The sequence below is a fragment of the Lepidochelys olivacea genome (assembly GCF_965140295.1).
Source record: "Lepidochelys olivacea isolate rLepOli2 genome assembly, chromosome: 6".
Classification (NCBI taxonomy): domain Eukaryota; kingdom Metazoa; phylum Chordata; order Testudines; family Cheloniidae; genus Lepidochelys; species Lepidochelys olivacea.
Genome location: NC_140416.1, coordinates 109,123,699 through 109,149,619, shown reverse-complemented (window position 1 = coordinate 109,149,619; position 25,921 = coordinate 109,123,699). Strand labels below are relative to the sequence as shown.

Here is a 25,921-nt window from a genome sequence, read left to right as displayed (position 1 = left end):
GTAGGAGCTAGAGCAATTAACTATTCTACACTGACTAAAACTTATTTGTTTTTTTAAAACTGTCCTTTTCTGCAATGTGACAATTCAAATGCATTGACAGCATTAGCTTGTGGACACCTGTCTTGACTAGTTAGATGTATAGAAGCTTGGGCCTTGAAGTTCTTAGTGATCTGCACCAAAGTATTATTTGAAATAAAGGTGCGGGTTGTATCAGTTATTTTTCCTATGAAAAATGCTTTTTTAAAAACATTCTTAACACCCCAGGTCTAATGATTGGGAATGATCTCCTGGGTGAACAGTAATTCCAGTCAAGTACTCTGCTGCTGCTTGAAAGTGTCCAGATTTTTTAAAAATTTGCTCTTCCAGTGGGACACTCATTTTAATAAACCTCAACCACTGTAATGGTTTGAGGACTTAATGGACATAACCCAGACTTGAAGGCTTAGGATATCTATGCTGAATAGCAAAAAAATAAAAAAATTAAAATTAAAAATGAGTTTATCCTACTCATGAGTCTACTCTGCTACAAGGACTAGGGGTGTTGGAGCGCTGGAATGGCAGTTCAATATCTCTGTGAAGAGCAAGGGACAAGATTGTTCGAGAGTACTTTGTACTTGGGGATTATTAAGCAGTACATTGATTAACATTCATGCTTTGAAGGAAGGTCTATTGAATCTTCTTCAGCAAAAAGGATGGATGGCTGTCATGTGGTGCCTCATAGTTTAAACTAGGTGGTAAAATATAAGCATTGTTCAGGCTCAGGGAAGAAACTCAGTATCTGGCAACAGGAGTTCCAAACCTGCTGTTCCATGTGATCAAAAGAAAAAGTTACATACATTTACATTTAAGAAATGCCCTTGTGGTTACAGATACTGGGGGCACAAGCTCTGGAGTCTGTGTCATTCAGTTAAGTCAGAACTCCAGAAGATCTTTAAGGATGCTGGTTCAGTTACATCAGTGGTTCTCAAACTTTTGTACTGGTGATCCCTTTCACATAGAAAGCCTCTGAGTGCAACCTCCCTTAAAAATTAAAAACACTTTTTAAAATATTTAACACCATTTTAAATGCTGGAGGCAAAGCGGGGTTTAGGGTGGAAGATGACAGCTTGTGACCCCCCCGTGCAATAACCTCGCATCCCCCTGAGGGGTCCTGACCCCCCAGTTTGAGAACTCCTGAGTTAGACTATCAGCTGCCTACTATAGATTTAGAGATTATTTAGCATGCTTTGAAAAAAGTTTCAGAGTCAACATGCCAGTCATTTTTAATAGAGCTTTTTCTTACGTAAATTGGGTAATTTTTTTTAAAAAGCCTTTCACTGAATGGATCTGATATGTTATTTTATCATTCCTGTTTTTTCCCAGATGAATACATCAGCATACCTGTCTATAATCACTTCTTTTTTATTTATGGTTTTATTTTAATAAGAAGCCCAACCCATTTTGCCTTTCATTAAAATTTTCAACACCAGGGAGTTAGGAAATTGTGGGAGGATGAACACAGAGCTGCATGAGAGGTCTTAATCTCAATAGCAAGCATCTCAAGTAGATAAACACTTTTTAACGGATAAATAATCCTGAAACACCTGATCACTAGAGGTTCAAAACTTAATTTGTATAATTTATTATAAAGATACACTGACTGTTTCCCCTTCTGGGGATTATTTGTTCTAAATTTTATTTATCTTTAAGGGCATTATTAGATTTATAGAAACTGGGTCCCCTACCTCCAAACAGATGCTTAACATTTGAGCTTTCTCCCTCAGAATCTTCTGTATCCCACCTTTGCCAGAAGTCATTTTCCTGGTGCTGTCATATCCTGCTGCTAAGACTGCTTTTTTGGTTTGTAAGCTTGCTGCACACCAGTGATGGCAATGATTAAGTACTTTGCGCCTAACATGGTTTTGCAACTGTTTCTTTTGTGATATACTACTACTTTGTTACAATAAAAATCTTTATAAAAAAAGGCGAGGTGTTGCAAACAATGTACTCACACGAACCCCATAAGCCACCTCCAACAGTTTTCCACAGTTGTGACAAACTGTGGTGCAAGCTGGGATGTTTTGAGTGGGAAAAAGAGAGTAGCTCTTTGGAAGGCATTATATTTGGTCCCTACACTAATTGATTATTTTTTCTTAAAATATGCTGCCTGTGTCAAAACTCAATGTGTAAAAAAACACAAGTATGCAGCATATGGTGGGATAACATGTTTTGTAAAGAAAGGCATGAAACACATTTAAGCTTTTATATATACACACGTTCTCTCCTGACATTAGAAGAGCTCGTCAGGTCTTCAGTGGGTCACTATTCTCAATATCCTCAATTATAGTAAACCTAAAATCTTAGCTGAAATGTTCTTTAAAGCCGTTCTCCCTTACAATAATTCCTATCACAGAGAAGTGCAATTTGAAAGCCACAAAACCCATTTCTAAAGAAACCCTGAATTCAAACAAAGTTTCTACTTCAGAATCCCATCTAAGAAAAACATCACAGATCATTCTAGAGTTTTATCTTTCACAGAGTTGAGAGATAAGAGTATTGGAGAGATTAAAAGAACTGAAAAAGCAGCATTTATTCTAGATCCAATCAATACTGCATTTACGGCAATCTGTGTTAAAAGATGCTAAATCAGTCAAGCTTATGTCCAACAACAGCTACCACGTATATTGAGATATGATTCTATTACCCTCTACAGCAATTCTCAGACTGTGCCAATCTAAGATGTACTATTACATGCACAAATAGTGAAATCCACTGAATCACAACCAGGAATTTCCAGTTATAAAGACAAACTTAACAATGTTGTGTTTTATTCTGTCAAACTTTAGTATTTTTAATGAACACTTATTGATCTTGCTAGTTACCGTGGTACCTCTATTTATGGAACCCAATAAAGACGTTGTTATATCAAAGGATAGACTCCATAACAGCAAGTCCAACATGTTTTAACCAAAAGTAAAAAGTGGTAAAAGCTAATGTGAAATTTCTGACATCAACAGTATAAATGCCTTAACGAGGACACAACGTATGTCCTAACAAATTTGAAGTTTGGAATAGGTTTTCTACTTGCATTACACTCTGATCAAGAATAGAAACTTCCCTCCCTGCTGACAGCTGCAGAAGGCAGGACTGTTTAGCATTTTTGAAAGTGAAGATAAGTTACAGAATATAAAGTATGTGTCTATGAAGGTCCGTGGGGCCAACACACAGGTTTATTTATTGCTATGTAGCACATAGCACTGACTTTGGACAAAATGAAGTCTACTGAAGCATGGTTTTAATACTGAGAAAGTCAAAGCCAGAAAAGACAAAGGAGCAATTTCTCAGCAATACAGAATGAAGCTGCTTCTAGCAGAAGACCAAGAGGATAACACTGGAATCTCTTAAACCTGAAAGTTTATTTCAAGTTAAGACCTCATAGACCAGAAGATGCTGCAAAACAGAGTGCTAATTTAAAGATGGATTATAAAAGAAACTGAGCAGACTACCTAACTAAGCAAGTAATGAGCTCTAACAAACAATGGTATGAAGGGACACATTTTCACATGCATTGTATGAATATTTCTAATGACTATTGTTTACCTCAGAGCTATTAAAATGCTGAAGCTACTGAAATATCAGGAAAGCAGTTTTAAGATCAAGATTAATAAATGCAGAATATAATCAAGCAGTTTGCATGCAAGGTGAGTGAAAATATGTGTTTGGATTGATACCAGGTGGCGTATCTCTAAAGTGGTACAGCAACTGTTCAGAACTGTACATTTTGGACATCATTTTGGTTGCATGCAGCATCATGTTTAAAAAGAACTTGTCCAGAAAAACACATTAACATATCTTAAATTAAAAAGGTTTTCCATCCCTTTCCTTAACTCAAGCAAAGACTTAGTAATATTAACAAGGACTAGTCAATGGAGGAAGAGATAGACAGACACCACTATTTAATAGGGCTGTAATTTGCATACTAGTCAATTACAGGCCCAGTTGGCCAGGTTGGCAGGGGGAAAAGAGAAGTGTGCAGAGTCAATTTAGACTTCGGTTTTAACTCTCCCTAATTCCTGCCAGGCTTGCTGAAGGCCAGTGGAAGGAGACAAAAGGTCAGAGTCATGTCCCTTATCCCAGACACCAGTGGAGATGATGCCGAACCTTCATTCAGCACGTCCAACTCAGTCCCTCTTCTTTTACATGCTGCTGGAGAAGAAAGCAGGAGGCAAAGCCATACCCTTTGTGAAATGACGGCAACGCCACACAGTGACTGCAGCAAGTGCCTGTTCCCTTCTTCTGCCAGAAAGATCCCAAAATAGGGATCAATGGAAAGAAACTGATGAGAAGGGAGCTATTTGTTTTTTTCCCAGATATCCAGCAAAAAAATTACCACCATTGATTTGACTGGCAACCTCAAATCTCCTGCATAATGTAACTCCCCTCAAACTTAACAGTCACCTAGTTTAGGGAAAGGAGTACTTGTGGCACCTTAGAGACTAACAAATTTTCACAAGTACTCCTTTCCGTTTTACGGATACAGACTAACACAGCTGCTACTCTGAAACCTAGTTTAGGGAGACAGCCCGTATTTGCGTATGAACAGTATATGAACCCTCACTCAGGCCTGGTCTACAAGCCAGAGTTAGGTTAACATAAGGCAGCTTACATTGACCTAATTATGTCAGTGTCTACGCTACAGCTTTGCTCCCGCCGATGTCAGTGCCTTACTATACTGACATAACACCACCTCCACGAGAAGTGTAGGCCTGTGTAGTTAGGGAGACACAGCATCCATGCAGACACTGCGTTACTTACATTGGCTGTTGGCTGTCATTCTTGTCCATTTCACAGATCCATGCTGGAGCTGTAAAATTGACAAGAAAGGCTGGTAGATTCCTTGCTTTCGGCTAGGAGCCCTGCTGCCTCCCGGGCTCTAGGCAGCTGGGAGCCTGGCGGTGCCCAGAGGGGCAGCCGAGCTCCCAGTGGGGAGCTGTGTGACGAGCTGAGAGCCCAGGCTCTCAGCCCCCACACTGCTGCTCTTAAGTCAATGTAATGAAGTGCGCGTGGTGAAGATGCGCGCCATCGATAGAAGGGTAGTGTGAGCATGAAAAACTGCAGTAATTACTGTGGATACTAACAAAGAACGACTTAAGTTTGTAGTGTAGACATGTCCTCAGAGAGGAGCTTTGCTTCTTTACAGTCCCATTTGTTCAATAACTTGCCACAGATTGTAGCCACCTGGAGGGCAGAATCATACAACTGTAACTAACTGGTGCAGGCTTCAAATTCAACTGGTTGTAGTTAAAATTCACCCCAATTCCTGACAGAAAAACAAAATTAACCCCCCACTTGGCAATTTCTAGAGCCAGTAAAGCTCCAGGCAGCACAGTAATGGGGGACTGGGCTGGGTTCTTGACTTGCACTCCAGCTAATAAAGAAATCACACATGTGCTCCAAATATCCTACTTGACAAGCTGCCTCTGTGGGTGAAGGGGATGCTCACACTGATATGTTCCTCTTCCTTTCCCTCCTACCCCTGACAGGGTAGGATTATGTTAAATTTTAATGTTTCATGATATGATGGAGGCAAATTGAGCCTGCAAATTCTACAATATAAGTAACAGGCCCCACACTGTTATCTGGTCTGAAGGCAGTTTTTCTAGAGTAAATCAGCGATTTTCTAAAATATGACACTCCATTGGCAAGATAATGAGCACGGCATAGAGTGGAATATGTACAGACAGACACACACACTACCATTTTCAGGCGGGTTTTTATTTGGCCTCTAATACAAATAGATGCCTTTCTTTAATTTTCTAAAACCAAAAATCTTTTACTGAAACAGAGCATTCCTTGTCCAAATATCCAGAAGAATGACTGAATGATTCAAGTTATAACCTGTGCACATAGGCTATCCAACCACAGAACATATGATCACGGTCCATAAGTTAGCATCTACAAATTTTGGGAACCTTAGTAGAATACTGCAGGTCTACATACTGCAAAAATTTAAAATACTTGCAAGTATCCATGAGCTGTGGATTCGTACTTACCTTTAAGAGAAAAACATAACACTTAATGGTATTGCTTCACTTTGAATCATATACAACAACTTTTTCGAAGCATGAGAAAACGAGTACAGCAGATTTTTCTTTGAGAAATTTCATACCTGTTTTCCTTGCCATTTTGGATTACTGAATGTCTATCTGCAGTGGTTCTCTCGCTACAAACGTATGTATTGCGGCGTGTCATTGCCCCAGGTGCAGTATTATTCTACAATTAAAGATACAATGTGTGTTAATCCACCCAAAAAGTTTGTGCAAGACTCACGGAAAATCAATATCAACAATATGTGGTTGAAGAGCTTATTTTCCTTAAATTTATGCTATAATTTGTTCTACAGCTTATAGTAAAAGCATTACACATTGATTTGTTTCCAAATTAGGTAAGATAAACAGAAATACCCTTTAGTTATGGTGACACTGCTGGTCTTTATAAGAAAGTGCTAAGATGAATGAACTGTTTGAAACACAATTTCATTTTATTTTGACTACTCAACAAGAGTTAATAGAGTAAGCTTAACTTTAATCACAAATGCCCTCAACTATTGATGTAAATAAAAATGAGAATTTTATGGAAGTTAATCTAGATCTGTAGTTCCTTTACCAGATATTCTTGAAAGATATATTATGACTTTTAGAATGTGGAAATTATTTTCTTTTCTTAAAACACTTTTCTGAAACTGAATCAAACCCCAAACAAGTTAACTGACAGGAAAAGTGAAGATCTATCAGAAACAAACAGATGTGGCTAAGTACAGTGGGGAAGTAAATAAATAACAGCTCTTAAAAATACTAATGCCATAAAGGAGTCTAAAGTTCTGAAACCAATAATGAACAATTAAAATAAAAAAGCAAATTCCAGAAAATCTCAGTTAAGACATTTTTCAAATATAAAAATACACAAAAACATTAGACAGAAGACAAGAGAACCACGGGGCCACTGAAAATGAAAATGGAGACCTTAGAGGGGGATAAAGAAATAGAATTAATTACTTTGCCTCTGTCTTTGCAGAGGAAGAGGGTGGAGATATGCCCAACTTGGCGGTCAATTTTCCAGGAACGACTGAGGAGCTAGGTAGTGCACAGATAACAGAATTATATACATATAAAAAAAAAGAGTTAGATGCACTTAATGTAGAAAAAGCATGAGATCCAGATAAACATGCACCCATGGGTTTTAGTGGAAGCAAGCAAGAAAACTGGTGAATCTCTGACTCCCCCTTCTCATTCTAGTTCACTGGATTTTGGATACATTCCATAGGATTGGAAAATAAATCCATTACTGTGCTTTGTTTTTAAAAAGGACTGAGGGACAAAGCATGACACAAGAGAGGTTACCGAGTTTAAACATCCATTGCTGGGAAAAATCTTGGAAACCAGTTTAAGGGATGTTATCAGTGAACACATGGACAAGCCGGTGTCAATTACAGATTGCCAGTAAGAATTTAGGAAGAGGACATAGTGCTTAACTAATCTGCTCTAGTTCTTTAGAGAATTACTGCTGTGATAGACAAGGGAAACTCAGTGCATTTTAAAAAAGAATTTGAGATAAGGTTCCGCATAAAAACGAATGACTACAGTAGTTTCTCATGGAATAAAAGGTAAAAAGATACTGAGGAAAAATGGGCCTAAGAAAAAAAAGACAGTAGCCACTGACAAACTTTTCAAGTTGAAAAAGGTTCCAAGAGGGGGTCAGTAAAAAAACCTGTTGTTCAATATATCAGACAGCTCCCTGCAGTCCTTTCTCAGGCAAAGTTCTGATACGTATCTGTTTATAATCAGGTTCCAAATTCCCCACAGTTCCACAGCTGCAGAATATACGAAAAATCCATCTTTCTTCAGAACTGTACACTTGAATCCAAGGTCTCATTTAAAAGAAATTTCTAGCAATTGCTGCAGACTTTAAAAAGTTGAACTGGTTATAAGCTGATGCAGAGTCATGTGCTCAAGCCTGCCAATAGCTGAAATAACAGCTCTAAATATGAACAGTCACCATTCATTTGAATGGGGTGTTAATGTTTATTATTATTAGGCTTAAAAGTTAACACTGCATTAACTTACTGAACATTGTAGGCAAAACAGCCAGCTGAAGATAGAAAAATACATGACATGGTGGTGAAAGATAAAAATTGAGAGGAAGTGTAAAAAGTTGAATTTAACACCAAATTAAGCAACAGCAAATTGTGAACTAATTGTATTATTCACTTTCATATTAAATTCAGTATGAAACAATTTTTAATTTATCTGAAGCTGCCGGAAAACCTCTAGTCTGCTGCCCTGGATTGCTAAGAAACCAGAGGCCTTGCTACAGAATTTGCATCAAGCTTTCTACAGAGCTTTCACTTATAACATATAATGACTTTAGTGGGCGTTTGTCCATATAAAGACCACAGGAATCTGCCAATGCATTTTACACATACATGCATATGAAAATGAAAACTTAACTTTGCAACCTTAACAATGCATTAAACTTGCCAGTCAATACAAAAGGTTGTAACAGCACGGTTAACTTGGCAACACTGCCCTGCGTGCTGTATGATGTACATCTTTTGGCACAATAATTCATGAACTCGTTTGTTCCCAAATATTTTTTTTTTGAGCCACTATATGATAGATTGACAGCTGAGCCTCTCCAACCCCTTTTTCTAGCTTTTCTCTGTTGGAGCACATAGTGTCTACACTGAAGCTGCAGCATGTTAAGTCAGACATATCCTAAGCTGAACTTAAAACTAAACAAACACACACTAAGCTAAGACACTATTCTTCAAGAGAGAAAATTCAGGTTCAGTGGATCCACAGAAGTTCACATCTGTCTGCTGTCGCAGCTGGATGGAGTTGCGGTGGCAAAGGGCACATTCCCTTTTATAGGCATACCCGGAGAACACAGAGGAATGCAGGGGGGAGCAGGAGGGGTGAGTGAGCTCTCTAACAGGCACTGCTACAAGAATGAATCCCATGAGTGGGACTTTGCAGAGTACACTTGAAGGTGGTGGCTACATATTTCTGGGAATAAGGAGCATCCTCTGATGCCATCAAAGGCTGAGCTGAGCACCATGAGCATACTGAAGAGAAGCTTGGGCTGGCAGCTGCTGCAGCTGCGTTGGACGAGTTAGCTGCATGTACAATCAGCTACAGTCGGAGACAAAGTGAGTGGCTTTCAAGGAGTCACTTGCTGATTCTTCTAAAGATGTCATAGCACATTTGCAGAAAGTCTGCAAGAGAATCATAGAATATCAGAGTTGGAAGGGACCTCAGGAGGTCATCTAGTCCAACCCCCTGCTCAAAGTAGGACCGATCCCCAACTAAATCATCCCAGCCGGGGCTTTGTCAAGCCTGACCTTAAAAATATCTAAGGAAGGAGATTCCAACACCTCCCAAGGTAACGCATTCCAGTGTTTCACCACCCTCCTAGTGAAAAAGTTTTTCCTAATATCCAACCTAAATCTCCCCCACTGCAACTTGACACCATTACTTCTTGTTCTGTCATCAGCTACCACTGAGAACAGTCTAGAGCCATCCTCTTTGGAACCCCCTTTCAGGTAGTTGAAAGCAGCTATCAAATCCCGCCTCATTCTTCTCTTCTGCAGACTAAACAATCCCAGTTCCCTCAGCCTCTCCTCAAAAGTCATGTGTTCCAGTCCCCTAATCATTTTTGTTGCCCTCCGCTGGACTCTCAAATTTTTCCACATCCTTCTTGTAGTGTGGGGCCCAAAACTGGACACAGTTCTCCAAATGAGGCCTCACCAATGTCGAATAGAGGGGAAGGATCACGTCCCTCGATCTGCTGGCAATGTCCCTACTTATACATCCCAAAATGCCATTGGCCTTCTTGGCAACAAGGGCACACTGTTGACTCATATCCAGCTTCTCGTCCACTGTAACCCCTAGGTCCTTTTCTGCAGAACTGCTGCCGAGCCATTCGGTCCCTAGTCTGTAGCAGTGCATGGGGTTCTTCCGTCCTAAGTGCAGGACTCTGCACTTGTCCTTGTTGAACCTCATCAGATTTCTTTTGGCCAAATCCTCTAATTTGTCTAGGGCCCTCTGTATCCTATCCCTACCCTCCAGTGTATCTACCTCTCCTCCCAGTTTAGTGTCATCTGTAAATTTGCTGAGGGTGCAATCCACACCATCCTCCAGATCATTTATGAGCACCATGAGGTGCCTGAGGACCGACCCTTGGGGCACTCCACTTGATACCGGCTGCCAACTAGACATGGAGCCATTGATCACTACCCGTTGATCCCGACAATCTAGCCAACTTTCTATCCACCTTATAGTCCATTCATCCAGCCCATACTACTACAACTTCCTAGCAAGAATACTGTGGGAGACAGCATCAAAAGCTTTGCTAAAGTCAAGGAACAACATGTCCACGGCTTTCCCCTCATCCACAGAGCCAGTTATAGAAGGCAATCAGATTAGTCAGACATGACTTGCCCTTGGTGAATCCATGCTGACTGTTCCTGATCATTTTCCTCTCCTCTAAGTGCTTCAGAATTGATTCCTCGAGGACCTGCTCCATGATTTTTCCAGGGACTGAGGTAAGGCTGACTGGCCTGTAGTTCTCAGGATCCTCCTCCTTCCCTTTTTTAGAGATGGGCACTACATTAGCTTTTTTCCAGTCATCCGGGACTTCCACAGATCGCCATGAGTTTTCAAAGATAATGGCCAATGGCTCTGCAATCACATCCGCCAACTCCTTTAGCACTCTCGGATGCAGCGCATCCGGCCCCATGGACTTGTGCTCGTCCAGTTTTTCTAAATAGTCCTGAACCACTTCTTTCTCCACAGAGGGCTGGTCACCTCCTCCCCATGCTGTGCTATCCAGTGCAGTAGTCTGGGAGCTGACCTTGTTCGTGAAGACAGAGGCAAAAAAAGCATTGAGTACATTAGCTTTTTCCATATCCTCTGTCACTAGGCTGCCTCCATCATTCAGTAAGGGGCCCACACTTTCCTTGACTTTCTTCTTGTTGCTAGGGTTCCGAAGCCTCTTTCACCCACGATAATTGCCTTCCTCTGAACTGCCATCCTGAACTATTCTGAAGGCCCTTTAGGTTGGGAGACAGCAATAAGGTATACATTTGGAAATATCAAACAATCCATGAATAGTATGCATGAGTAATATGGCAGAATTATGTTGCTGCTAAAGCCTTATTTTTTTTTGAGATTTTAATTGAGCAGACTACATATTAGTTTCCAACAACTTTATAAAGCAAAATAAATTTGAGAAGTATTTTGCTAATGGACCTAATCTGATTCTTACTGTACTGCTGTTCGGTTTGCAGAGCTATCTGACTTGCAAGAGCCTGCATGCTCTATCAGCTTTAGAAGCAAAAGTTCTACATTTCCTAAACCCACACACACTAATCAGCTGCACACACATGCACAACACTTGCCTTGAAGTATATACTTGCAGACTTAGAAAATATTCTGCTGTACAAGCTTAATATGCAATTGTTTAATGGTTCTAGCAGTTAAAAAAGAAAGTTTGACTTTTTCAAAATCATACATTAGTCTTCAACAAGGACTATTCCCATACCAAGTTTCAAAGTTCTGCCATTTTGCAGTAGCTTTGTTTTTAAAAAAGTGGTTACTTTTTAAATTTTTTAAAAAAGGAAAGGAGAAGTTACTAGTAATTCTGCTTCTTGGAAGTTATCTCAAGGGATTATCAATTTTAGGCTTTATGCAATCAGTGAGGCAGGATGGATCGTCTGTACCTGAAGGATTTTTTGCACTCAGAATGGTAGGTCAGCACAAGACAACCCACTTTCTTCTGGCTGCATGCCAACTACCACCGCCCTTAAATTCTCTAGCCAATTCCTGAACTGTGTGGGAAGTAACAGCTTCCCATACACACCAGTTATAACAGCGAACTCTAAAAATGACAAGAACTCACACTGGAAAACCTGTTAAGTTTATATGGTTAAATATTAAAAGAATCAAACTATGACTCCATTCTATTGTGTGTTATAATCCGGTTTCTGATCATATTAGTGCCATTGTTTGATTCAGCGCGCAAGTCAGACCCTTTTACCATGAACAAAGCAAGTATTCCATGGATCTGTCACGATAGCCCAAATTTTGATTTCAGTTACAACAATGTAAAACCAGAAACCACTGGAATAAAGCCACTGATGTCAGGATCTAGCTGGTGTAACAGAGCAAGCCAAAATACCAAAGAATGAAACACTGAGGCTATAATGCAACAGGGCTGAAAAAAAGACCAATAATACTGAGTGTGGAGCAAAAACATACTGCTGCCAAACAAAAAAAGATTACTGGAGTGAAGGCCAGTGGTAGGACAAAACCAATTTAAAGGCTCTAGCACTCTGGGACCAGGTAACCCAGAACACCAAGAGAGACAAACAATTACCAGAAAGTTTAACACTGATCAGAAGAAGGAGGGGTGGGGGTGGAGAGAAGGTTAGAAAAGAATACACATAGCACAGTCAGAGCAGATGTATGAACCACAGCTGAACAGAAGGCGAGGGGAGGGGATCCCTCTTGCAGGAGGAGTTCATTGCCAGACTGTAGCTGAGAATGACTTGGCTGGAAGGTTTCAGGAACCGAAGCAGTGCTGCTGCTGGTACACAACTAATAAGTGAGGCTGAAGGCCTCCTGCAGAGCTTCTCTTTGGCCTCAGAGGACTAAAAACGTTTGCACTAGGGAAATTCTGCCACTTTTTATATTGCGACCATGGAATCCAAGTGCAATAGGATTGCCATGCAATGATCCTGCAATGCCCAGGATGGCATCTTTAAAGAAACATATACCATCCCAAGCTGGATAATGGCTGAAGAGATTTTGTTGATACTTTAAAAAATTCACAATGCAAGGAAGATTTCTGTGCAGAAGCTGAATGTTCCAGAAATTCTGAGTTTGTGGAAACAGACTTATTGTGAAAACTGTTTTCCAACCTTAGTTATAAAGTTGGCAATCAAGCAAAATGTTCAGTTGAATGGAGACAAGCTGGACTGGGAACTGAGCTAAGGTATAGGTGCTGAAGGGAGGAATAACCTCAGCTCCCTAGTAACTTACCAGCTGAAGGATCTGGAAGTTACTGTGGGAGAGTTTCACTGAAACTAATCCGCTCAAAGCACTGCAGCAGAAAGATCAGAGGATCATTTTAAGAGAACTCAAGTCCCAAAGCTGAGCACTGTATTTAAGCAAAAACTCAGTTCAAATAAGTATTTATTTATTTATTGGGGGCAGGGGAAATATTTAAAGCTACAGCTGTTTGGTAATATGTTAATTACTGGTCAGAGGGCAGGAGTCCATGGAGTAATCTGTATTATTGCATTTTTAAAATGTGTTAAGGAATGCCTAGTGCAAAGTACAGGTGACCCTTTTTATCAATGTATCCAAAAGGATATGGGATATAAATGCTGTGGCCGGGATCCCTTTTTTGGGAGGAGGAAATCCAAAAGAGTGGGTGGGATTTCAGAGACCATCCATGACCCATACTATCTGCTCCATAGGATAGCCTCTTAGTTCCTTTTCTTGCCTTGGATTTATTTAAAATGTACCTCTGGTTCCTACCCTAATGAACTATTTCAAAAATGGCAATAGGCAAAAGAACTAAGTTCCTGGGCAGGTGACTGAAGCAAACAGTATACAAATAAGTACATGCGATACTTACATTTGCTCCTGGGGAATGAAGTGAGATGAAGATAAAAGCATTAAAAAAAATCAAATAAAGCAAAAACCAACGACAGGCCATTGGGTTGAGTGACATCCTCCTACTTTTAAAGTGTTTCATGTTCATATGCTTTAAAGAATAAATGCTTCCACTTACACTGGGGACAGCAGAACTTTTCTTACGTTCAGGAATATCAGCCTTATTTGGATTGTTAGCATTTCCAAGCATAGGGCTAGCTGGAGCAATTCCTCTTCCCCCAGCAGCACTACTGCTAGATTTCCGTGTCTGAATTCCATCTTCTTTCAGGTCACTGTCTGTAGTGCTAGTCTGGCTTCTTTTTGGATACGCCACTACTGGAGGGATAGATGGTCCAGCTAAAAAACAAAACAAAACTTTTTTTTTTCCCAAATGTGGAGGTTATCAAGTTTGTTATTCATTATGCAAATACATTTATATGCACATATCTTAAAAGTCAAAATAAATGAAACAATGGTCAGAGGATCATAAGAACATAAGAAGGGCCATACTGGGTCAGACTAAAGGTCCATCTAGCCTGATATCATGTCTTCTGACAGTGGTCAATGCCTGGTGCCCAGAGGGAATGAACAGAACAGGTAATCATCAAGTGATCCATTTCCCTCTTGCCCATTCTCAGCCTCCAACAAACAGAAGATAGGGACACCATCCATGCCCATCCTGGCTAACAGCCACTGATGCACCTATCCTCCATGAATTTATCTAGTTCTTTTTGAACCCTGTTATAGTCTTGGCCTCCACAACATCCTCTGGCGAAGAGTTCCACAGGTTGACTGTGTGTTGTGTGAAGAAATACTTCCTTTTGTCAGTTTTAAACCTGCTGCCTATTAATTTTATTTGGTGACCTCTAGTTCTTGTGTTCTGAGAAGGAGTAAACAACATTTATTTACTTTCTCCACACCAGTCAGGATTTTATAGACCTCGATCATATCCCCCCTTAGTCTCTTTTCCAAGCTGAAAAGTCCCACTCTTATTAATCTCCCCTCATACGGAAGCCATTCCATACCTAATTATTTTTTGTTGCCCTTTTCTGAATCTTTTCCAATTCCAATATATCCTTTTTGAGATGGGGTGACCACATCTGCACGCAGTATTCAAGATGTGGGAATATCATGGATTTATATAAAGGCAATATGATATTTTCTGTCTTATTATCTGTCCCTTTCTTAATGATTCCCAATGTTCCCCTGCCAGCGGAAGTGGCTGGGCAGCCTGTGGGAAGGGGGAGGAGTTGGGGGGTGGCCCATAGCTGTTGAGCAGCTCCGGGGTCCCCTGGCTGCCAGCAGCTGTGGCTGGGCAGTTTGGGATTGCCCTGCCACCACTGGCCAGTCAGTTGCAGGGCCCCCCAATGTCACAGAGGTCACTGAAAGTCATGGATTCAGTGACTTCTGCGACAATCTTAGCCTTACTCATGTCCATTCCATTGTAGGTGTGCGTGCTTGCCATATGCACCGGTGCAGGAAGTCTTTCCCTCAGTGGTATCCATAGGAGACCGGCTCTGAAGCCCTCTGGAGCGGTGCACATATGCACCGGTATAGGGGGTACTGCTGGCTTCCCCCACTCCCTTAGTTCCTTCTTGACAGAAATCCGGCAGAGGGGAAAGAGGGTGCATCATGGAATGGACATAAGCAACATATCTCAAAGAACAACAGTTATGAAAGGTAACCGTCTTATCTTCAAGTGCTTGCTCATGTCCATTCCATTGTAGATGATTCCCAAGCAGTACCACTGGAGGCGGATAGAAGTTCATGGATGTGTTGATTGCAACACAGCACTGCCAAATCCAGCATGAATCATCTCTGGCTTGCTGGGTGATGGCGTAATGCATCGTGAACGTGTGTACTGAAGACCATGTCGCGGCCCTGCAGACGTCCTGGGTAGGGACATGTGCCAGGGAGGCAGCTGAAGACACCTGAGCCCCAGTTGAGTGGGCCATCACTATCGGTGGAGGCACAGCCTGTGCCAACTTGTAACAAGTACGAATGCAGGCGGTGATCCAATTGGAAATCCTCTTAGAGGACACTGGAAGACCCTTCATCCTGTCAGCTCTCACGATGAAGAGCTGGGTCGATCTGAGGAAGGGCTTGCGGCATTCCAGGTAGAAAGCCAGGGCACGCCTGACAGCTAGAGTGTGCAGCTGCCTCTCCTCATTGGTTGTGTGAGGCTTTGGACAGAACGTCGTGAGGAAGATATCCTGGTTGACAAGAAAGTGTGACACCATCTTTGGCAGGAATGCAGGATGGGGCCTCAGCTGAATCTTGTCCTTGTAGAATAAGATGTATGGGCGCTCCAAAGTGAGGGCTTTAATCTCGGAGACACATCTCAACAAGGTAATAGCTACAAGGAGTGCAACCTTCCAAGATAAGTGGGAAAGGGAACAAGAAGTCATAGGCTCAAAGGGCAGACCCGTGAGCCTGGAGAGGACCAGGTTGAGGTCCCATTGGGATACCGGGTCCCGGATTGACGGAAAGAGTCTTTCAAGTCCTTTCAGGAACCTGATCAACGTCTCATGCAAGAACACCAAACTACCCGGGATGCGAGGTGGAAGGCCAATATGGCTGCCAAGTTCACCTTGATCAAAGAGAAGGCGAGGCCTTGGTGCTTTAAGTGAAGCAAATAATTCAGGATGGACTGCAGAGATGACTGGGTCGGGGAGATATTTTGCTCTGATGCACAGCAGGAGAAACGCTTCCACTTTGCCAGGTAAGCTGCTTTGGTGGAGGGCTTTCTGCTCTCCAAGAAAACTTGCCTGTTCCTCTGGATTCAGTCACCCAGTATCCAAGTTGTGAGGTGGTGAGCGACACCACAAACCAGATGGATGGGTCCGAGCTCCTTGACGTTTGTATGTAATACGAGCTCCTCTCGAGACCATAACCCCTGAGTCTGTAGTGTACTGAGATGTGCACCCCAATCTAGGTCGGACACATCTGAAATCAGGGAGACTATGGGTCAGTTGCAGGCTCGCGAACGGCACCCCTTCCAACACCAGAATTGGGTTGGACCACCACTGCAGGGAGGTAAGTACCCATGGCAGGATCGTCATGACCGTGTCCAGGTGATGCCTGGTCAGGGAGTAGACGGACACCAGCCACATCTGGAGGGGACGCAGCTTGAGTCTCACATTTCGGACAACGTACGTGCATGCTGCCATGTGCCCCAATAGTCTGAGCCAGACCCAGGCAGTGGTGAGCAGATGGGCAGTGACGCTGACAATCAGATCTGACATTTTCCTGAACCTAGCCTCTGGCAGGAATGCTCTCGCTTGGGCAGAGTAGAATACTTCTCTGATAAACGAACAAAAATCAATGCTGATCCCAGTCCAACAGATAGTTTATCAACAGGCTCAGAGCTTGACACGTGGCTCGCAATGTCTCAACGTTGTGCTGGACCTGAACTGGCCCTTGATGAGCCAGTCATCGAGGTATGGGCAGATCTGGATACCCTGACCTCTGAGGTAGGCCTCCACCACCGACATGCACTTCATAAACACCCTTGGGTGCCATTGATAGGCCAAAAGGGAGCACTGCGAATTGCTAGTGGGCAGTCTCAACTATGAAACGTAGGATCCGTCTGTGTCCGTGAAATATCGATATGGGAAAGTAAGCATCTCTCAGGTCAAGGGTGGCGTACCAGTCTCCCGGATCCAGGGAAGGAATGATGGAGGCCAAGGAGACCATGAGGAACTTCAAATTCTTGAGATGCTTGTTGAGGCTCCGCAGGTCGAGGATGGGGCACAGACACAACCACCCCTCGGCTTTTGGTGTAAAGAAATAATGGGAGTAAAACCCATTCCCCCGCAAATGCAGAGGGAGTTCCTCCACGGCTCCCAACCACAGAAAGCCTTGCACCTCCTGAGTGAGCAGATACTCATGAGAAGGATTCCTGAAGAGGGACGAGGAGGGAGGGTGGGAAAGGGGGGATAGAAATAAACTAGAGGTTATATCTCCCTGCTACCGTGCTGAGGACCCACTGGTCCAATGTTAGAGAGGTCCAGGTAGGGAGGAAGGGGGACAAATGGTTGGGAAATGACTGGGGTGCTAGATCCAGGACACAGGCTGGAAGGCGCAGGACACAGGCTCGAGCGCACCCTCAAAATGCCTGCTTGTTACCCGGTTAGTTATGGGTAGAGCTCGAGTGAGTTAAGGTGGCCGGCCTATGACCTTGCCAGCGCTTATAGCCCCAAGAAGGGCTCTGATTGAGGTTGGCTCCTGAACCTGTGGGGCTGTTGCAGCTTAAACTGCTTCCTTCACAGCGCCGGCATGTAAAGGCTCAGGGAGCACAAGATAGCCCTAGAATCTTTCAGGCCATTTAATTTACTGTCTCTTCCAAAAGAGTGCCAGGCCATTGAATGGGAAGTCCTCGATGGATTGCTGAACCTCCACTGACAGGCCCCACGACTGCAACCAGGATGCACACCGCAGAGAAATGGCCGAAGCCATGGCCCAGGCCGTAGAATCTGCCGCATATGAGGCCGCTTGGAGGGCTGCCCTGGTCAAAGCGCTGCATCTATGATAGCCAGGAATTCCTTCTTGGGCTCCTCTGGCAGCAAATCCACAAACTCTGCCATCGACTGCCAAATATTAAAATCATAACAGACAAGTAAGGCCTGATAGTTGGCCACTCTCAGCTAGAGGATGGACACAGAATAAATCTTTCTCCCGAAGAGATCAAGCCTCTTTGCCTCCTTTTTCTTAGAAGTTGATCTGGGTTGGCTCTGTCTATCACGCCCATTGGCTGCCAACACAACCAGTGAGCTTGGGGCAGGGTGGGAATAAAGATACTCATATCCCTTAGCGGGGACGTAGTATTTTCTTTCTGCCCACTTGGAGATGGAGGACAGGGAGGAGGGTGTCTGCCACAAGGCCTTAGTAATTTTAACCACTCCCTCATGCACCAGCAATGCCACCTTGGAGGGGGCTGCTGAACTTAGCACATCGAACAGGGAGCCCAAGGGCTCCGCCCGTTCCTTGGCTTCCAGCCCCAGGTTTGATACGACTCTCTTCAAAAGCTCCTGGTGGGCCCTGGCATCATCCTGGGGGATCATGTGAGAGGACCCCGCTATCGCCTCATTGGGCGAAGATGATGATGAGGCAGGTACAGGTGGATCTGCCAACTCCACCACTTCTGCTAGGGGAGCCTCGTCTGAGGCTGGCTGACCGTGGGGAGCTGCTCTGACTCTGCGTCCAAGTCAGGGGGTGGGTGGGAGACCGTCACTGACTGTCTATCAGACGCCCCTGAGACCAACCTATGCCCCTGCGATGAGTGGGGAAACCCCCAAGGATTCCATAGTTCCCAGGGGGCTGGCCTCTGGCAGCCAAGAGGGGAATGCTGATGGCCCCAGTGGGTGGCCTTGGGCTGCAGGCAGGTTCTCCAAAGTGTCCAAACCTGAGGAGGGAGAGACTTATCTGGGGGACCAGAACGGTACTGAGGCTGCCTGTGTACCCCAATCTCGTTGGCTCTGCCCATGGACCTCCACTGGGGACCTGTACGGGGGTGATGGGTCTCGGTGCTGTGACCCCAGTGACCAGCGTCGGCATTTGGCTATGGTATTGCAGCAATAGATGCCTCGTGCTTAGAGAGTGGTGCCGCTCCATATACCGTGAGCTGGAACAGAAGTGAGAAGACTGATGTCTCGGAGACCGCCAATAGGCCTATGGTGATCCATACCAGGCCGGCAATCCGGTGACATGGCTCCAGGGACTGGCACCGTGGGCTGGGAGAGTGGCTTGGATGCTCCCGGAACCAGGGACAGGTGCCACGCTTCTGTAGGTCTGTGCCAGACTGCTGGCAATTGACACCTAGAGCCTGAGGAACACTGCCTAGAGTCTGGGGACCGACACTGGGAACTCTGGCAGGCAAGCCAACTTGTGTCCAAAGGCTGGTGGTCACCCTGTTCAGGTGACCGCTAGCAGGGCACTCCCTGACGTGGGGAGCAGTGCCGTACTGATGGAGACCGCTGGAAGGATCCCAGGGCAGGTTTGCCCCTCGAACGATGCACCTCAGTGGCCAGGTGGGCTGCACAGGAAGGGACAGTATGTCCATAGCGGCCTGAAAGGCCTCCAGCATGGATGGCACTGCCAGGTGTTGAGTGCCTCTGCTGCTTCCCGGGGTGGTGGGTGGGTTTTGAAGCGGCCTTGACAGCTCAACAGGAGTCAGAGCCTGGCCACCATCCAGAGGGGAAGAGCTACCCCGCATGGGTCTTTGCTCTCCGGCTCTCTCTTTCCCTTTATAAGACTATAGGAAAACATCCCCTCCTGGCCTTTCTTTGCTTTTTAGCCGGTACCGGGGAGGGGGATCAGCGCCAGTCAGAATTTGGTGCTGGCAGCGCACTCTGCACTGAGGCTACAGTGCTTGGAGCAGAGTCCGATCTCGTCGACTCTGAGGCTAGTGTGGGGGCCGACTCCATAATGATCGCTCAGAGACAAATGTCCTGCTCCTTCCTGGTTCGCGGCCTGAAGCTCTTGCAAATGCAAGATTTGTTGCTCATGTGGGTTTCCCCTAAACACTTCAGGCAGCTTCTATGGGGATCACTGACTGTCATAAGTTTGTGCAACAGTCACAAGGTTTGAAGCCTGGAGCATGCCCCGTCCCTAGGCTAAGTCCCATATGGAACTAGCTATTTCTAACTTAACACTAAGGGAACTATTAGCTGTACAACTTTAAACAACTATATACAACAAATTCACTATTAGACACAGTAGAGATAGGAAAGTGTGCCAAAGCAAGGAGATGTTCTAGCACTGTCATTGACGGTAAGAAGGAACCGAGAGAGGGGGAAGCGGGCGGCCGCTCCTTATACCAGCGCATATGCGTGCCACTTCAGAGGGTGCCAAAGCCAGTCCCCTCGGATACCACTGAAGGAAAAACTTCCGGCTCCAGTACATGTGGTGAGCACACACACAGACAATGGAATGGACATGAGCAAGCACTCGAAGAACTTTTCCAAACTTCTGAATATTAACAACCTCTGCCTTTTAAAAAATGTGTAAAAAACTTGAGTTGCTCACAGACAAAGTCAATTTTTAAAATGTTAATAAGTTGGAGATTTAAGCTAACTCTTAAAGCTCCCTTTAGCACAATTTTCCACCAAAGATACAGAATTTGTATACATTTTCTCTGGTACAAGGACAGATGGGTGGTGAACATAAAACTATTTAAATTCTTTACTTGGAGATGTTAGGTAGAAGATAGATGTTGGATAGAAGCCTGGCTATATTGTCGGGCTCAACGGGTAGTGATCAATGGCTCCATGTCTAGTTGGCAGCCGGTATCAAGTGGAGTGCCCCAAGGGTCGGTCCTCGGGCCGGTTTTGTTCAATATCTTCATAAATGATCTGGAGGATGGTGTGGATTGCACCCTCAGCAAATTTGCAGATGACACTAAACTAGGAGGAGAGGTAGATACGCTGGAGGGTAGGGATAGGATACACAGGGCCCTAGACAAACTGGAGGATTGGGCCAAAAGAAATCTGATGAGGTTCAACAAGGACAAGTGCAGAGTCCTGCACTTAGGACGGAAGAACCCCATGCACCGCTACAGACTAGAGACGGAATGGCTCGGCAGCAGTTCTGCAGAAAAGGACCTAGGGGTAACAGTGGATGAGAAGCTGGACATGAGTCAACAGTGTGCCCTTGTTGCCAAGAAGGCCAATGGCATTTTGGGATGTATAAGTAGGGACATTGCCAGCAGATCGAGGGACGTGATCCTTCCCCTCTATTCGACATTGGTGAGGCCTCATCTGGAGAACTGTGTCCAGTTTTGGGCCCCACACTACAAGAAGGATGTGGAAAAATTGGAAAGAGTCCAGCGGAGGGCAACAAAAATGATTAGGGGACTGGAACACATGACTTATGAGGAGAGGCTGAGGGAACTGGGGATGTTTAGTCTACGGAAGAGAAGAATGGGGGGGGGGGGGGGGGATTTGATAGCTGCTTTCAACTACCTGAAAGAGGATGGCTCTAGACTGTTCTCCGTGGTAGTGGATGACAGAACAAGGAAGGTGCCAAGTTGCAGTGGGGGAGATTTAGGTTGGATATTAGGAAAAACTTTTTCACTAGGAGGGTGGTGAAACACTGGAATACGTTACCTAGGGAGGTGGTGGAATCTCCTTCCTTAGAAGTTTTTAAGGTCAGGCTTGACAAAGCCCTGGCTGGGATGATTTAATTGGGGATCGGTCCTGCTTTGAGCAGGGGGTTGGACTAGATGACCTCCTGAGCTCCCTTCCAACCCTGATATTCTAGGATTCTATGTTCCTCAGATTTTAATGTAAGAAACATCTGGCATTAGACCCTCTGAAAGGTCCCCTTAAGGCTCTTACCTTGTTTTGCTTGGCTCCAGAAGTTCAACATTTGAACACTGCCTATTGTACTTTTCTAGTAATTCCTCTTTTACTTTAAGTGTTGAGCCATATATTTGGCTGTGCTTTATTCCCTTTCTCGCCACTGGCACAGTAAGTTGGAAAGCTAGTCTAAACCCAGTTAGGGATTTCCTTTGAGCAAGGGATCTCTGATTGCATAAAGTTGTCATGGCAGGTTCAATGGGCATTCCAGAACCCAGCCAGACTAAGCTAAATTCCAGCAACTCTGAGATGGTGGAATGGCACCTGCGGGCAATTATTGCTGGCACACAACCCACCCTAATTTGTGCTGTAGGCCCCCCACATGCCTGCGGAATTGGGGAAGAATGGCAGAAAGCTGTTCTGGTACACGTGAAGATCAGGCAAAATGTCCAAAGGCCCAACTATTTGTACAAATCCTTTCCCAGCTATTAAAATGTAAGAAGTTGAGATGTGGATGTTATATTTTGAAAGTCAGACTTCCCTTTCTCTCCTGACACACTTTAATGGGGATAAAAATCAAGTCAAAACCATTCAAGTGTTTTGGTTTCTCTCTTCAAACAAAAATAACCAAACTGATTCTACAGATTAGAAAATTTAACAAAAAAGACAACGTAATCCGAGAAGACACAGGGACAGGAAAGCAACCTTTCCTGCCTGCAAATAACCACTGTAGTATGTTCTGGCCAAAAGGAGATTCCCTTTGTAAGGCAGTGTATAGGCAGGAAGATTTAGAAGATATTTAGTAAACTCTGTGTGACTGTTCTGCATACCCATGAGGCAGAAAAATTCTAAATTTGGCTGTAGTCACTGGTACTCTTTAAAAACTGGACCTTTGCAGGGCATTCAAGTGACAGCCCCCACAGGAAACAAGAAGAAATAGTGGGGGACAGATAGTTTTCCAAGTTCTTTTAGATAAAGGCTGACCTATTAGTGCCAAAAGAAACAAAAGCTGTATGGCCATAATGGAAGTGGGGGATGGTGATGCTGTTTAACTTGTGTAGCAAGACTTTCCTAGGATGGTCCCACAGGCAGGAGAAAATATTGCCATGATAATAGAATAAGCTGGTTCACTCAGTACACATTAAGACCTCTTCAGAGAGATCTTCTAAAGTATACATAAGAATACCTGATCATTGTAAAACAATGAATTAGTCACTACGTTGTAAATGACCAGACCATAAGCAAGTTGGTCCCTTTTAAAAGGTGGAGGCTGTAAGGAAATACTGAATATTTTATAGTAGATGTGTGTCATCACACTGAAAAAGGGTCACTCACCATGATCACTGTACCGTCGCTGTTTTTGGCTGGAAGATATGCTTCTCTGCACTTTGTGATGAGGCGATTGTCCAGTGCTGTTGTTGAGATCACTACTTGGCCTAACTTTAGCAAGGGAAAGATTGCTGCTGGAGCTTGAATCACTAGCATCCAACTAAGAGAAAATTTAAAAATGAGGTTTAATCAAAATGAATTTAACAATGTCCAGAGATTCTGACTGTAATCTTAAGTAAGCAAAATTTCAAAAGTTTCTCACTCTAAAATGTTCCTTAAAAGTGCACTAGTCAGATCCAGTTCTGTGCCTAAAGGACCAGTAAAAATATGAACAGTGCTCTGTTCATTTTTCACTCAGCTGGTGGTAAATAAGTAACCAAATCTGTACAAAGCTACGTTAGCTATACAAAACATTGCATAGTTTGAGTTACTTCTGAAATGTTAGGAGCATTTTATGAAAAAGTTATTTTGCTAAGAAACAGATCTTCTAACCCCTTCCTTATGGGATAAGGTTGGGGAGAGATGAGGGTGTTTGCTTCTGAACAGTTTGCTTCCGTTTATACGGACATTAGAATGTAGTCCCTGCCCCAAAGTGAGTATAGAGTGCCTACCACACTTTTGGTGCTACAATACAAAAATAGACAACTTTAAAAATACGTTAAAATGCTTAACCAATATTTGAAGGTATTTTTTGTTTAAAAGGTAACCAGAATATGATAGGCTATAGTGCTGAAGTCAAAATATGATGTTTTAGCCCACAATAAAGTTATTGTTAAGGCCCTACTTGAATCATGGGATGATTGTCAAGTAATTGCAGCTGAGAGTTGCAGATTAGACATGGAAAATTGCAGAAAAGTAATAATGGACCTTTATTAATTGTGGTAATTTGGAAAAGCCAGAGAAGACCTATATGTTTAAGAAAAATTTGCTAGAATATAAACATTCCAGTATTATGTTATGCCTGCTATATTTTTTTGATAACCAGACATTTTGTGCAACTATGTGTGGGGATGACAGTGGGAGCCTTGGCCATCAGTGGCTGATGGCTAGGGCTCCCACTGTCAGACTCAGCCAACTGGCGGCTGGGGCTTCTGCTGTCAGCCCCAGACGGCTGACAAAATTGCAGTGGAAGCCTAATACTGCTGAGATCTGCAAGTTCCACACTACCACAAATTAGGTAGAGTCTTAGTTATTATCTTTCAGCCAGGAAGCTCTCAAGTTATTATACTGCCATGCACTCACCCTTGCTCTAGCTGCCAACTGCCCTGACATCTCTTCATATATGATTCTCACATTACCCCAACCAGTCTTCATATCTCCTTACCCTTTTTGGAAAAAGGAGACCCCACACTCTCCTTCCATTACAGCGTTATATTAAGAGAGTAATTATGTTGTTTTAAATTTCTGGGGCTAGGTGGGGTGAGACAGAGTGGGAAGAAGATCAGATGTAGAGTCTGCCATGTTTTGGTAGGCATTCTAAAGACAATAGCCTGTGTAGGCAGATTTGTATCCTCAGTGTCCTGTTAATCTATATAGTAAGATTTCAGGATTTTCACTAACTAGAATGTGCGTTGAGTAAGCGTGAAGCAATGAAAACAGCTACAAGGATAGCTGAGAGCTCTTTCTGTTCAGAATATCAACAGATTCAATCAGCACTGAGATCTGAGCTTTATTATAGTCCAATTTTAAGTTCTCACCCATTTGGACTTTACTAATTATTAGGGCTGTTGATTAATCGCAGTTAACTCATGTGATTAACTCAAAAAAATTAATCATGATTAAAAAAATTAATCACTATTAATACACTTATACAATAGAATACTAATTGAAATGTATTAAATATTTTTGATGTTTTTCTACATTTTCAAGTATATTGATTTCTATTACAGCACAGAATACAAAGTGTACAGTGATCACTTTATATTATTTTTTATTACAAATATCTGCATTGTAAAAATAAAAGAAATAGTATTTTTCAAGTCACCTCATACAAGTACTGTAGTGCAATCTCTTTATCATGAAAGTGTAACTTACAAATGTAGATTTTGTTGTTACATAACTGCACTAAAAAACGAAACAACGTAAAACTTTAGAGCCTACAAGTCCACCCAGTCCTGCTTCTTGTTCAGCCAATCGCTAAAGACAAACAAGTTTGTTTACATTTACAGGAGGTACTGGTCCCCGCTTCTTATTTACGTCATCACATGAAAGTGAGAACAGGTGTTCGCATGGCACTTTTGTAGCCAGTGTTGCAAGGTATTTACGTGCCAGATATGCTAAACATTCGTATGCCCCTTCATGCTTCAGCCACCATTCCAGAGGACATGCTTCCATGCTGATGATGCTCGTTAAAAAAATAATGCATTAATTAAATTTGTGACTGAATTCCTTGCGGGAGAACTGCATCTCCTGTTCTGTTTTACCCGCATTCTGCCAGATATTTCACGTTATAGCAGTCTCAGATGATGACCCAGCACGTTTGTTTTAAGAACACTTGCACAGCAGGTTTGATAAAACGCAAAGAAGGTACCAATGTGAGATTTCTAAAAACAGCTACAGCACTCGACCCAAGGTTTAAGAATCTGAAGTGCCGTCCAA

General features: G+C 43.3%; 1 protein-coding gene across 10 annotated transcripts in view; it reads right to left on the bottom strand.

Moving 5' to 3' along the window:
• The window catches only part of MARK3 (microtubule affinity regulating kinase 3), a 111,258-nt gene that overhangs the window by 16,009 nt on the left and 69,328 nt on the right, over window positions 1–25,921 (bottom strand). For all 10 annotated transcript variants that reach the window (XM_084632630.1, XM_084632626.1, XM_084632628.1 and 7 more), the window contains 3 exons: window positions 23,330–23,483; window positions 13,837–14,054; window positions 6,149–6,252 (listed from right to left, as the gene is read on the bottom strand). In XM_084632630.1, the coding sequence (XP_084488756.1) occupies window positions 6,149–6,252; window positions 13,837–14,054; window positions 23,330–23,483 (476 nt within the window). The remainder of the gene's footprint in view (window positions 1–6,148; window positions 6,253–13,836; window positions 14,055–23,329; window positions 23,484–25,921) is intronic.